Below are 14,878 nucleotides of genomic sequence, written 5' to 3'. Positions count from 1 at the left end.
TCTTTGACCTGTCTGTCTCCTCTCCACCTATCCTCTCCTCTATCCATCTTCTATCCGCCTCCCACTCTCTCCCTATTTATTTCAGAACCCCCTTCCCCTCCCCCATTTCTGAAGAAGCGTCTAGGCCAAAACGTCAGCCTTCCTGCTCCTATGCTGCTGCTTGGCCTGCTGTGTTCATCCAGCTCTACACCTTGTTATCTCAGATTCTCCAGCATCTGCAGTTCCTACTTTCTCTAAGAAAATGGGACTGACTGGATTGCTTGATGGGGAGCTGAATGGACTCCATGGCCCAAATATCCTCCTTCTGTGGAACAAATAACTCCATGATGAGAATGTGGAACTTGTTAGCAGACATGGTAACCAGCAAAGATGCATTCAAAGGAAAGATGGATAAACAGACGAGGGAGAAAGGAATAGAAAAATATGCTGATGGGCCTAGATGAAGAATGTTGGAAGGGAGCTTAAACAATGGTACAGAAAGCTTATGCTGAATTGCCTGTTTCTGTTCTGCCTAATTCTAAGATCATACATGGGTTATAACAAGAAAGGTGTTCATGGTGTGAAGTTCAAGAAAATGAGTGCAATTAACATATATCATCTGCATGTATCATATGCAGGAATCTCCAGACATCATTACATTCTACATTTGTATGAAATAAGAACAGGACACTGAGCTGCATGAAAGAAATGGCAGGATTCAGTATTGGGAGCTCCTTTATACAAGTAATTATTCACATGATCACAATAACAAGCGTTATATCTAAATAAAGTATTGTTGCAAATGAACGACCAGCTTTAATCATGAGTTAGAAAAAAAGTCAAGAGTTATGGTGACCAGTGTCACATGTTATAATTGCTTTGTGCAAATACTGTTATTTTTGTTCCTTTATATACCAGACTATACAGTAAAACAAAGTATGCAATGTTCTACCAATTTCACGCTGCAATAAATGTCACTCACAGCAGTCAAACAGCAAATTCCCTGACTGGCAAAACTTTATTAGAGTGTTCTCGCATAGCTTCAAGCACCAACATACTTTTAAACCTTTGTACAAAGGCTAAGAGAACCCTACAGTACAATGACAGGCAGTCTGTTATGCTTGTGCTATGTTTTGTAAGAACTCTCTAATTAGTCTCACTCACAGCTTGTTCTCCATTTTCCCTTTCCAAGTATTTATCCAATTCCCTTTTAAAAGTCAGTATTGAATCTGTTTTCACCACCTTTTAAGGCAGCACATTGCTTGAGGTATGCAGCAGAACCACAGAATGATTACAGCATTAAAGGTTGATGTTTTGCTCTTGCCTCGGAGTCAAAAGATTGAGAGTCTAACACCTATTCCAGAAGTTTGAGCATAAAAATCGGAGATCTTTCACTTAAATCCTTTCAGGGAAGGAGATCTGCCATCCTTACCTGGCCTGATCTACAGGTGAGCCCAGACCTACAGCAATGTAGATTACTCTTAACTGCCTTTTGGATGATTAGTGAAGGACAATAAATGCTAGCCTAGCCAGCAAAACCCACATCCCATGAATGAATAAAACGATCATAAGACAGAGTAGCAGAATTAGGCCATTTGGCCCATCGGGTCGACTCCACCAATCGATCACAGGTGATATGTTTCTCAACACCATTCACCTGCCTTCTGCCCGTAACTCTTGATCCCCTTACTAATCAAGAACCTATCTCTGTCTTAAATACACTCAATGATTTGGCCTCCATGGCTCTCTATGGTAATGAGTTGTACAGATTCACCACCCTGTGACTGAAGAAATTCCTCCTCACCTCAGATCTAAAGGGTCATCCCTTCACTTTGGGGCTGTGCTCTCAGGTCCTGGTCTCTCCTAATAGCGGAAACATCTTCTCCGTGCACAGCTATCCAGGCCTCTCAGTATTCTGTAAGTTTCAATCAGATTCCTCCTCATCCTTCTAAACTGCATCGAGTACAGACCCAGAGATCTGAACCATTCCTCATAGAAAGGAAGTTCTATAATCACAACAACTTGCTGCATAAACAAGTCTCATCCCTCTGGCTCTTTATTAAATCATTTTAAATTCGTGTCCCTCTGTTTACCAACCCTGCTGCTATTGGAAACGGTTTTTCCTTATTTATTTTGTCAAAACCCTTGTAAACATCTAGGATTAATATTGAATGATTTTTATTTCAAATCCAATCCTTAGAATGACAGCAGCAGAATAGATCAATCAGCTTAGTCAGATGATGTAGGTGTTTATCCTGCACACACACTTTTGCCCCTCTTCTCCAGTGCCTACCCTGTTCTCATATTCCTTGATCTCCTATCCTCTGAACATCTTGATGACCTATTCTTGATATGTTCACATAGTATCTGCTTAATCAGAGATGAACAACTGTTTATGGAAACATGTTTCTTCCAATCCCAGTCGCGTGTCTCTTGTATTTAATCATCTGTCCATGTCTCCTTATTCCTGGCCTCTCAAATCATTGGAATCACCCTGTTCCCAACTACACTGTCCTATTTCTCCAAACTGTTAACCATTTCTCTAAAATCACCTCACAGCACAGAAGGAGGCCATTCAGTCTATCATACCCATGCCAGTTCTTTGAACGAACTGTCCAATTAATTGCATTCTCCTGCATTTACACCCCCACCTCCACAATAATTCATTTCTTCACTTGTAAGGCTTTGTCCAATTCCTAATCTGATTTAATGCCAGCAGGCCCAATATGTTCAAATATTTGTTACAATTGTGAACACTCTTGCCAGTTAACATTGCAGTAAATCTGTGCTAGACTACCTCTATAGTTTCAATATTCTCACCATGTGATTGTGTTGCCTAAAAAGGCACCCACTACCTCTGCAATGGTCTCGCTCAGGATTTATATCAATTCACCCTTACATACCAATATTTATCTCCTACATCGCTTGCAATAGCATCTGCAAACGACCTGTAGGGAAATTAATTGATTAGGGATATTTGTTGCTAGTTCAACTTCAGTAACACTTCACTGTCTAATTAATCAGTTGTCAAGTCTGACGGAAAATAATCAGCACGTATATTGATTCAGCTTTGATTAAACAGACAACCGTGCCTTTGTGGTGACACAGAACTGTACCCGTGTAAAATCTACACTGCTGCAGAAAGCAACAGAACAGTCACGGGAGGTATACTCATCAACCTGTGCAGGAAAAATGGCATTACTTTTATTACAAATAAAAGGCTTTTATTTAAAAAATACACTTGCATTTACTTCACACATTTCAGTCATCCCAAAGTGCTTTAAAGCCATTTTTGAAGTGTAGTCACAGTTGTAATTTGGAAATGTGGCAACCAACCTATGGACAGCAAGATCCCACAAACAGAACGGGATATTAATCGGGCAACCATAGTTTTGTTGATACCAGTTTAAAAGTCAATGATGGCCACAACATCAGCGGAATGCATCAAAATCTCTTATGCTCACTAGAGAAGGTCCAGGGGGCCACACTTCAAGTGCCAGTCTGTTGTTTGTACTCATTTCTGGAGTGGACTTTAAACCCAGAACCCAGAGCTACAACTCATATTTGTTATTATGTGTATCTCATTTTGTTTGAAAATTTTGGTTTGCTTTCAATGTACCAAAAAACTAACTACATTACTTAGATGAGCATCATCTGTAGCTCAGTGGCTAACATTCTGGCCTCTGAACAGAACTGTTCCAAATTCTAATCTTACTCCAGAGCTTAAGCACAAAAATCAAAATAGACAATACAGTACATTATTGAAGGAGTATTATGTTGTCAGAAGTGCTGTATTTCAAATGAGATGTTATGAGGTCCTTTCTGCCTGCTTGAACTGATGTAAAAGATCCCTTGGCACTACTTAAATGAAAAGCAGGGAGTTTAAACCAGCATCCTGGCTACATATCACAAGAAACAGTTTATTTGGTCATTATGCCATTGCCGAGTGCATATTGGCTGTCCTGTTTCCACTGTTGCAACAGAAAAAATGCTTCAAAAAGTGCTGCATGGCTGTAAAGTATTTTAAAATGTTCTGGGCTGTAAAAGGTGCTGTATAAATATCAGCCATTTCTCTCCCTCCCCCATTTATTTCAGTTAATCTGTACATTCTGGTCCCTCAGGTATCAAGTGAACCAATTAATCTGCTGTAACCAAGTTCATTCATATTCACAACATCCAATCTCTCAGCTGCTACTAATTTTCTCAACCTGATAGGTCCCTCACCACAAAACAAACTCAAATTTATTAAGATAGTAGGAACTGCTGATGCTGGAGAAGGTTTTCTGAAGAAGGGTCTCGACCCGAAACGTCAGCTTTCCTGCTCCTCTGATGCTGCTTGGCCTGCTGTGTTCATCCAGCTCTACACCTTGTTATCTCAATTTTATTAATATTATTTTAAGTGTTGTTGCCAGTCAAAGTAATAAACCACTTGCCTACTTTACAGCTGCTGCTCAATGGACTACAGGTGTATATTAAATCCTTTTGCTTCCTCAACAATCAATTTCATATAGATTAATGAAAATCAAATTTGTATGGAAGACATTATATCATCTCTTTACTCTTTAATAAATATAGAAACTTTCATAATTAAGCTGTTCTAGAGTTAAACAAGCCATATAATGATACAATCCAACATTAGTTTACACTGCATCAGAAGAAAATCTTGCATTTATACGATGCTTTTCACAACTTTTGTTTTTGGGACATGCTGGGAAGTAATTTTTGAAGTGCAGTGACTGTTTTAATGCAGGAAATCCAGCAACTAAATTGTACATTTTAAGCTCCCACAAAGAGTGATGTGATAAGGGCCTGGATAATCTGTTTTAAATGTTGCTGAGGGTTAAGTATAGACAGGACATCAGGAAGAATATTCTTGTTCTTCTTCAAGGTTGGGACATGTGATCTGTTATGGTCCATCCTAGAGGATAGAAGGGTGTCAAAGAATTTCAGCTAATCACTTCAAAGAGAGACATACCATGCAACCTGACTTAAATCTCAAGACCGGGGACATAATATTCAGGCAGTCTGGATAAAAGACATGTCTATGTTCCCTCCTGCCAGGAATGCATGAGAAGAAAGAAAGTTTAAAAAAAAATGAACTCCCCCTCTGATTTTCTGGTTTTCTAGTGCCACTGGGCTAGTGTTTGCTGTGAAGGGTGCAGCTGAGAACATCTACTAGACACCCCTGTACTTGCAGATAAAAAGGAAAAGAACAGAAGATCTCTGTCTCTCTCTGATTGCTGGATTAAGTCACCAGTCAATAGCTACAGTCAAATAGGAAACCACGCAACTCCTTTCAGTTAATTTGTTGAACCAGAATCTCCCAATCAACTACTCAACTGCTGGAATCAATGCCAACAAAATCACCATACTTAATGGCTGCAACCTTTCATCTACTACGTTGCACAGATAAACCAAAAACTGATGCATGTATCATATGTAACTGTCATCCTTTACTCAGCTCAAATCTGTATTCTTCCATGTTGCATTCTATTTTTCCTCCCCTTTTTTTAGTAACCAATAAATGCACTCCTTCTTCAAACTAACAAAGCCTAGTTAAATTGGCTTATTATAAAAACAAATTCAAAGGAACTAGGAAAGATATCCATAAAGGAAAGGATCCATTGTTTTAAGTTAACTTTATCGCAAACCAACCGAGGAGGAGTTGAATAATGAGGGGGAACCAGTTCCTCCCTCTTCACCCAGGATCATAATAAATGAACAAGGACTAGTTGTAACAAATCAGGCCTCAACTTTGACAGTGCAGCACTCCTTTAGCACTACAATGTGAGTGCCAGTCTAGATTATGTTCTTGAATCTTTGGAGTAAGATTGAACTCAAATAACTGCTGAATCACAGGTGACAGTACTACTCCTTCAACCGTACTGTTTAGTTAAACTATTGAGTCGCTAGCTAATGCTCTGTTGATATATGGTAAACGTTCATATTAGTAGAGGTGAGATACAATTATAAATACATTTAGACCAATTATTTCCATAAATAATTGTTGGTTTCATAGTGAGGTCAAATGTGGATACATGTCTTGCATTACTGAGTAATCTGCAAGCAAGCACATAGTCTGGTTGTAGTAAAAGATTATTTATAGATTTTTCTGGCAGCTTGCATGTGAATATGAAGCCATCAAAATAAATCCACAATAGATTGTATGGTATTGTGTTGGCATCCTATGGAGTTTCACACAAAAAGACATCGCATTAACAGTAAGGTGCAGGAACTAATATTTTCGGGCTGCTACGATGCCCACACTACCTCAGCAACCAAAGCCTCAAAAATACAGCCCAAATTATTTCCAAATAAAAGCAATACTTACGAACACAGATCTCAGAGCTTTCATAAAATCCTGGGCAACACTGAGAACGACGGCGATACATTGTTTTCTCGCCTCGCCTGTAGGCCGCACGATAACTTATTCTGGAAGACAAATGCCAGAACATGGGTTTATATTACAATAGGTCATGAGCTGCAAAAATAATCAAATGAGCTTTAAGGGATATGAAAATATATTCAGTTAGCGTTTGGAGTTTTGGATTTCCATATCCTTTGTGCCAAGAAAATGACCTGGCTGCTTGGATCACATTTAAGTTGCTCTCCAGCTTACAGAGCCCACACTGTGTGAAAGACACACCTGCTACCAAATAATTGCCTTTCTTTCAGCAATTTGGCTATGTATATCCCACCTTTGTTGGGACGCAAAAGTTACCAGAGACCAGACCCAACACCAAAAGCTAATCCAACGTCTGTAAAATAAGCTGATCTTTAATTCCTTTTACTTCAATACAGAATTAAAAGCAGCAATATCAAGACAGAATACTTAACTTTTGTCTTAATTTGATTTCACAAAGAAATTAGCTTGAGATTCTGAGAATGTCTTACCTATGCCTTGTGCATTTGAACCAGTTCAGGATATCAGCGCAGCTGGTATAGTATATCTGATCATATGGATGAGCATAGGATTCCTGTACAGTTACCGAATAGCTTGGAAGGAAAACAGTGAGTTACTTATCATATAAATAGTTCATTCAATTTATTGACACAGTCTTTTGAAGTCCAAACTCTTCAAATGTGCATTTTAAACTTTAAAATGTTTTCCAATAAATACTTTTTACACTAATCTAATACAAGAGGAGGAGATGGTGTAGTGGTAATGATGCTGGACTAGCATTCTAGAGGCCCTGATTAACATGCTAGGAAAATGGGTTCAATCCTACCCAAGTGAAATTTGAATTCAAATTTTTAAAAATCTAGAATTTTAAAAAAAGCTAGCCTAAAAACAACCACGTAACTGCTTTCAACTGTTGGCAATTAGGGAGGGGCAATAAATGCTGGCCTAGCCAGTGCTGCCCATATTGCATGAATGATAAAGGAAACAACATTGTTCAGGGATAAATGCCACCATTTGGGACGTCCTCCTCTCTAAAGATTTCTGTTTCCTGTTCGTGACAACAATATTCAATTTCACTCCGATAAATTGACAAATGAGCAGGTAGATATACTTCTGGCCCTAGAAGAACGAGGGCAGCAGATACATGGGGACAATAACAACCACAAGTTCCCCTTCAAGTCACACTGTATCCTGACTTGGGACTATATTGCTATTCCTTCAATACAGCTACGTCAAAAATCTGGAACACCCTTCGTAACAACACTGAGCATAGCTACATCAGGCAAACTACAGTGAATTGAAAAATGCAGCTCACCACAAAATTGTCTCAAAGACAATTAGTGATGGCATTGTCAGTGATGCACTCATCCTTAGCAATGCCTTGGGGGTTGGGGGAAGTGCAGTGTTATGCCTAAGGGGGTCGGCTAGCTCAGTTGGCTGGACAGCTGATTTGTTATATAGACGGATGCCAATAGTGTGAGTTCAATTTATACCCATGATTAATGGATAGAATGTACGTTTCACTGGCAAGACCAGGGTGTTTGGGCAATAAGCTCATGCAAGGAAGTATACTACAATAGACTGATTTATTGATAAATAAAGTACGAAGAATTAGATCCACACTTCATACTAATCTTATTTACATAATTTCATATTCTGATACTGTTAGCACCAGGTAAATTAATCTTCCTATTACACTGAGATAAACTCAGAACATTAAAGCAACTGATGCCTCATTTTGCTAATGTTATGTGACAGCATGTAGTCAAGCGTCACTTACAGGTGTACTTTGTATTACATTCAAATAGCTTCTGCCACAGTGGGAGTTTGGATTATGAGTTTCCAATGCATTTTAAAACAGAATGTTAAAACCCACTAAACATTTTTAAATATGCATAGTAATCTAAGTTCCCATTCATACAGTGAACAATAATATATAAATTGACACATTTCTTGAGCTTCTAAATCAATTAAACATGATCAGAAAATCAATGACTTGGTCAATTGTAACCATTTCATGCAGATGTGATGTTGCCTTACCTCTCCCAGTGACTGCATACATTAGGGTCCTCGAGGTTTAGTGATTCCACATTGTACCAGAAACCATACAAAAGGGTGATAATGAAGAAAAAACGGAAATGTGAACAAGAAATCATCCTCTCAGAAGTCATGACCTGTTTACGAAGAAAATGTTTCATTTATTTATTGCATAACACAAGCATCTCAAGAAGCTAAACAAATCAAACAGCTGAAGTTACAAGATAGGACATACAGAATAGCCAGGGTTAAATATCACCTAGCCATCCCACATACATTAATGCTATAACTGGCAGCATTGTGCAGTGAGTCACAACTTAGATGAGGAGCTGGATAGATGGGCTCCCATCTTCCTGGAGTTGGGCATCTTGGTGTAGGTACCCTTCAGTTTGAGTTAATTTTACACTGCAACCCGCTGAGTCAGTGAGTTGATGAGAATGGGATTCGGGCAAACGGCATCAGATACCAAAGTGAATATTCAAGATTGAGAGTTTCTCTCTTTAACCGCAGATTCAAGGGTTGAGGAAGTAACAGAGGAGCAAAGTAGAATGAAATCAAATGGATTTCAGTTGAATCTGATACATGAAGAGAAACAAACAAAGAACGGAAAGAATGGATGAAGGGAGAAGCAGATAGAAAAGACTGATACATAGATTTTGGATTTTTAAAAACACCATCACTTCAATTCTTTAAGGAATAAGACGCCACAGATTAAATTGTTCTGTTTCTGAACAAGTGAGATAGATTGGCATTCCGTTAACTATTATCCCATCCTTAAGAAGTACTTATGCTGTTAAGGTCCAATCCCAATTTTTTGCAATGAACTTAATGGGTTAATGTGCAAAGCCAGCAAGTTCTTAAAAATAACGGGGAGGCTGAGGATGAGATACCATTCATGCAAAGCAATAAGGGGAGCTGAGGAAATGAACCAGCAAGTTCTAGGGAGTCATAACAGATGGTGTATCGCTTCATTTACTAACACATTGGGCGGTATCTGATAAGGGTCTGTGCAATGCAGTCTACGGCAAGACATGTGGCAGAATTGGGCAATAAGTGCAGAGAGGTCGATCTGGATGTCCAGAGCATCTTGCTCCATCATTTGTCCCTTTCACAAGCAGCGAAATGAGTTTTTGACTAGGCAACAGTGAGTCAACAATTAAAGGCGACTATTGCTTATTAAATGCTTTGTTGACAGCCCAACTCATCTCATTAATAGTCAGCTTTTTATCTTACCAAACACTCTGAACAAGTTAGACATTGAGAAAACCTGGTGAATTCGGCTCATCGCTCACTCTGAACCACCCCTGTATTAAACATTAAGCACCTACATCTCAGGACACACCCCATAGACACTGGCCACATGCATCCCACATCCATGAATATTGTCATCCGATATGTGCCAGCCTCTGAGAACTCTCAGGGCACATACAATACACTTCTGCACTTCAGTGCTGCACCTTGGGCTGCACCAGCAACTATCATTGTAATGCTGCAGAAAGGATACTGTGCATTCAGCGACACACACCACTCAGTCCATGGACTGGACCAGGCTCCAACCCAGGACTCTTTGCTTGCTCTCTCAAGGCTCAGTAACTCTGAATTACCTGGATGTTCTTGGTATCTCTGCCTTGCATGACCCTGCCTTGCCTTTTTGTGCTTTGGCCCTTAGCCAGAGATACCAGACTTCTAGTACGTAAGTTTCACCTCACCATTTAGCACAGACGCAACGAAAGGAAGCTTGTTATGGTTGTCAGCAGGCTCAGTCACGTTAAGGGAGGATAGCCTCTATTCAGGGAGTCCTGGCACAGTAAGTCAAGGGTGGCCTATGTTAACCATTCCAAGGTCTGCTTGGGGCAGTCAGAGTCAAAATCCTCTCCGTGTAAGAGGTGAGCAGTTGAATGTTGGGGCCCATCAACAAAATAGCCCATTCTATTGTGGGCTATTTTTCTCCTAGCGTGAGAGAGGGGGCAGGTATTAAGGGATAAATGTGGGTGGCACAGTATTATTGTTGGTGCAGATGGGGAGGTGTCCCAGATGAGTGAGTAGGCAGCACATGAGGCATGTAAGGTTACTGCTGTCAGGAGTTGGCAGTGGTGAGTGCGAGTGAGGGAAGATGTTGCAAGCATTAGTGAGAAAAATGGTAGAGTCTGAGCCTTGGTGGGAGATGGGTACACTAACAGATTGTGAATGGTTTCACAGAGAAGATAGCAGCTGGCAAAATAGAGAAGGTCATTGATCTTCCTCCTGGGCATTCTTGCAGATGGCTGAAATGTTTTAACCCAGTGGTAACCTCAGACCAGTTTGGCATGGTCTGGTGTCATAACCTCCATTGCAGGGAAGTGAAAGTCCCATGTTTGCACCATCCCATCCAGCAGGACCTTGGGGTCCCTGCCCACAAAGTGGGGCACTGATTTCCTCCTGTCTGTCATGAGTGGGACAAATCTCAGGAACCATGCAGGCCAGCTCCAGACTGACAGTGCTGATGGGAGTGCACCAGCACTTTGAAAGATGCAATAGGTACAAGGGATACAAGTCTTTTGGCAGAAATCCACTAAGTGGCAAGTTGTTCCTGGAATAATACATAGTAAGATGGAGTGGAAATCTGACATGAATGGTCCCATAGGAATAGGATCAGGAATTAATGCAACGAGTTTAGTAAGTTACAATGAGAGAACTCGCTAAATCTCGTGGTGACAAATCCTCCAAAATAACACAACATATTTCAGATTTGACAAAAAAAAATAAGATTCAGTCCATTGTTACATTTCCAACAAGATACAGCTCATTAGGTCCAAACTTTGCCTCAAGTGTTTCCATCTAACTGTGTGAGGTACAATACCTGTCCTCAGTCAAGGGTCTGCCATGCAAAAAAGGGAGAATTGAGAGTGGTGGCAGAAGTTCTTTGTGCTGGGTTCTTGCCTCCATCTCCAGGAAGCCAGCTGAAGGTGCAAAGGGTTTGTGTGCCTGAAGAAAGCCAAGGGCACAGCCTGGTCTCCTGCCAAAAGCTCAATCCTTGGCAGGAAAATGATAACAACCTCTGCCAAAGTGGCCTCAGCAGGGCAGCATCATTGATGTGACCCAAGTGGCAATTTATCAGTACAAATGAGGTCTCTGCCAATCTCAGAAAGTCATCCAGAGTACATGGCTGGCAGATTTCAACCAATCTTCTTCCTCCACTGAAGCAGCATTTTCCTTTACAAAATTAATAACATTCAGGCCCCCTCCCAAAGTAAACATATTTTTGTATGCTGCCATTTTCATTTCACAATTTTCCCTCAGAATCTTTAGTCAACCTCAAATATGTTTAATTTACAAGTTTTTGGAATTACAAAACCAATACTCGTAGTTTAAAAAAGCACAAGATTTTGTCATCGTCTTTAATTTGAAAACAAAACCATAAAAGCCACTGTTTTTATCTCTTTGAAAATATGTGATGTTTTCCAGAACTTAGGACTGCTTCCGAGATATAATTATCCTTTTGTTAGTTGCTTTATAAAGCCAGAGTTCTGGGGTTGTCAACTTGTAAGCAGAATTAAAGAAGACCTTCATGACTTATACAGTAAAGTGGCATTGTTTTATAGAAATATTTCTTTTCATAGATATAGTCTAAGTTAAGTCATGTTAACTGCCTCATCTTACATAGTGATAATTATTGCAATGGCCAGTGTTTTCCCTTTCTGAGACTAAATGTTGGTGATGGGTTTTTTAGGTTTTGAAAAAATAGACTGGCCCCATTACATTGGGTCTATATCAGCTTGTTAGGGACTGACCACTGAGTTTCTCAGCCTTTATCAACAGTGGCACTCCAGCATACCAGAAGATACAGTCCAATCGTACTCAGCTGCTTCCATTCCCTAACAATCGTCAGTGGAGACCTATTCGTCAGGGGAGGTAGGTACTTTCCTTTTGCTTCTTGCCACATAGGGGTCTTGAGGAGAGAGACATCGAGTCAGGGGGTGCAGACCGGGGCAAATAGAGCCCCTGACTCTGCAACCTAGCTGGCAGGTCACCCTTGATTCCCAGTCAAGAAACCACATAACTTTCTCATTCCTTAGAAAGCTATGGCACCACAAGGTGGCAGGTTGAGGCCCTTTGTTTATCTGTTTTTCTCTCTCCACAGATGCTGTCAGACCTGCTGGGTTTTTACTCGATGGCTTTAATTACTGGCCAGCTGGGACAGTCCCTGATCGACATTCTCTCACAGTTTTGTTTCGATGAGGTGGCGAGAAGGAGCTGAGTATCTCTACAAGGCTAACTTGCCTAATAAACTGCACTGCTCATGCCTTCTCTCACCACCTCCAGGGAGGGGAAAATTGTATTCAATATATGTAAGTGCACACCACAGCATCATCTAGCATTTCTTTTCACTGGTAGCTATCTATGAGGCCTGCCCTAGTTGTACAATTTTCTGAGATCTATACACTGCTCCAATTCTGTTCCCTTGCGCATCCCTACTTCTATCATTCTACTGTTGGCCTTTGGCTACCAAAATCCTAAGCTCTGCAATCGCCTCCCTAAATTCTCCAGCTCTCTCCCTCCCTCTCTTCCTTCAAATTTACTCTGTAAAACCTACTTCTTTGGCAAACCACCTGTCCTAAAATCTCCATATGTAGCTCAGTTTCCAATGTTGTCTGATACACTTGTGAAAAGGCTTACAATGCCTCACTATGTTAGAGGCGCTGTATAAATCCAGGTTTATCTGAAACATTTGCAGAATTTTAGATTGTGCGTCCTCCTGAGAAACCTGGCTTTAAATATTAGTTTACAAACTGCTCCTCCCAGAATTTGTCAGTTATAGGAGAGCTATCACAGCTATGTCCGTTAGACAAGAACTCCCCTTTACTGAAGTTCACCAGACGCAATACTTTGGGATAAAAACAGAAGATGCTGGAAAAATACTCAGCTGGTCAGGCGACATCTGTGTGGGGAGAAAGAGAGTTAATGTTTCAAGTCTGTGACTTCCCATCATTGTTGGGAAAAATTAATTGTCACCCTGGATAAAAACCTCTAATCACTCAAATCTCATCTACTTATCGACCCAGGTTTCATATTCTGCACAAAGTTGCAAATGCATTAAGCACCATGACATGCAAGCTTGCACTTCGATTGCACCTTCCACATCCTTAGATCATCCCAAAGCATGCTACAGCCAATGAAGAACTTTTCAAAGTGTAATCATTGTTGTAGTGGAGGAAATGTAGTAACCAATTTCACACAAAGGGCGTTAGCTTAATGGCCATGGTAGCTTCAAATGAGAAAGAATATTGTGCCATGTGAATGCTGAGTGAAGGGACGCTCACTCTGTCACTATGGGAGTCTTAAGTAAGAAAACAACACAAACAGTGAGGCGGAGCTCTCACTCACATGGAGCAGGATTGCAGACTGCACCAGAGAAAATCTCAGCAGATCCAGTAAATGCATTTTTTATTCTCCACAACACTGTCTCCTGTGACAACACAGCCTTTTCACATTGAAGTAAACAGCACAGTAGGAGGCCATTCAGTTCCTCAAGCCTGCTCCAACATTCAATTAGATCATGATTGATCTGCATCTTAACACTTTTGACTCACCTTGGTTCTCCTTAATGCCCTTGCCGAACAAAAATATACCAACCTCAGTTTTGAAATTCTTCAACAGCTTGTATTAGGGAAGAGCATTCCACTACCATTGAAGTCACTTTATTTCGATGTACACCAATTAGGGTTAAGAACGGTAAGGCACCTTAAATGGTTTTAAGCTATGTCGTTTTCAAGGTGGCTCAGTGGTTAGCACTGCTGCATCAAAGTGACAGGACCCGGGGTGGGTGAGTCTGGGTGGGATGCTCTTTGGAGGGTCAGTGCGGACGTTATGGGTTGAATGGCCTGTATCTGCACTGCAGGTATTCTGTGATTAAATGTGCATTCGTGTGTTTTTTTTTACGGAACAGAAAACCAAGAATTACAACTAAACCAGCAGCAGGGGCAGATTTCCTGACATTCTGCTGTTCTAATACCGGTCTCCTAATGCACTGGTCAGGAAAACAGACTTGAACAAATTTGCTAGTGAACTGAAAACCCTAAATGTCAGGAAAATAGCCCTTTCCCACTGCACCAGAAATAGAATTAAGTAGACAATTTTGGACAGCATTCAGTCTTGCTAAAAATATCTTCTATCTCTGAATTTTACAAATCTTCCCTTGATTTAGATTAAGTTAAAATTATTTGTATAAACGCCATGAATTTTGCAACAAAAGCCAGCCTACTTATTCAAACCACAAACTTCTACCAAAATCTTAACTGCTCCTTCAGATTATAAGAATGATTCAATACCAAATAATTTCATCACGTACACCTGCTATACAATGAGGATTTCACTATATCTCAGCAATTATGTTTTTGTTCATTAGGGTTATTTATGGAAATTCTTCATTATTAAAGAATTGTGCAGTCATACAACTTTAATATTAGCTGTGTTAATCGG

The 14,878-nt window shown here is 40.3% G+C and overlaps 1 protein-coding gene across 1 annotated transcript in view; it reads right to left on the bottom strand.

Moving 5' to 3' along the window:
• Nucleotides 1–14,878, bottom strand: part of megf10 (multiple EGF-like-domains 10) — a 158,411-nt gene that overhangs the window by 116,993 nt on the left and 26,540 nt on the right. The window contains exons 2-4 of the mRNA XM_048594444.1: nt 8,423–8,556; nt 6,874–6,975; nt 6,311–6,411 (exon numbers count right to left, since the gene is read on the bottom strand). Coding sequence (XP_048450401.1) covers nt 6,311–6,411; nt 6,874–6,975; nt 8,423–8,553 — 334 coding nt within the window. The 5' untranslated portion in view covers nt 8,554–8,556. The remainder of the gene's footprint in view (nt 1–6,310; nt 6,412–6,873; nt 6,976–8,422; nt 8,557–14,878) is intronic.

This window comes from Rhincodon typus, chromosome 3 (assembly GCF_021869965.1).
Source record: "Rhincodon typus isolate 14 chromosome 3, sRhiTyp1.1, whole genome shotgun sequence".
Lineage (NCBI taxonomy): Eukaryota > Metazoa > Chordata > Chondrichthyes > Orectolobiformes > Rhincodontidae > Rhincodon > Rhincodon typus.
Note: the sequence above shows the minus strand (reverse complement) of the source record. Positions and strands in the feature narration are given on the sequence as shown.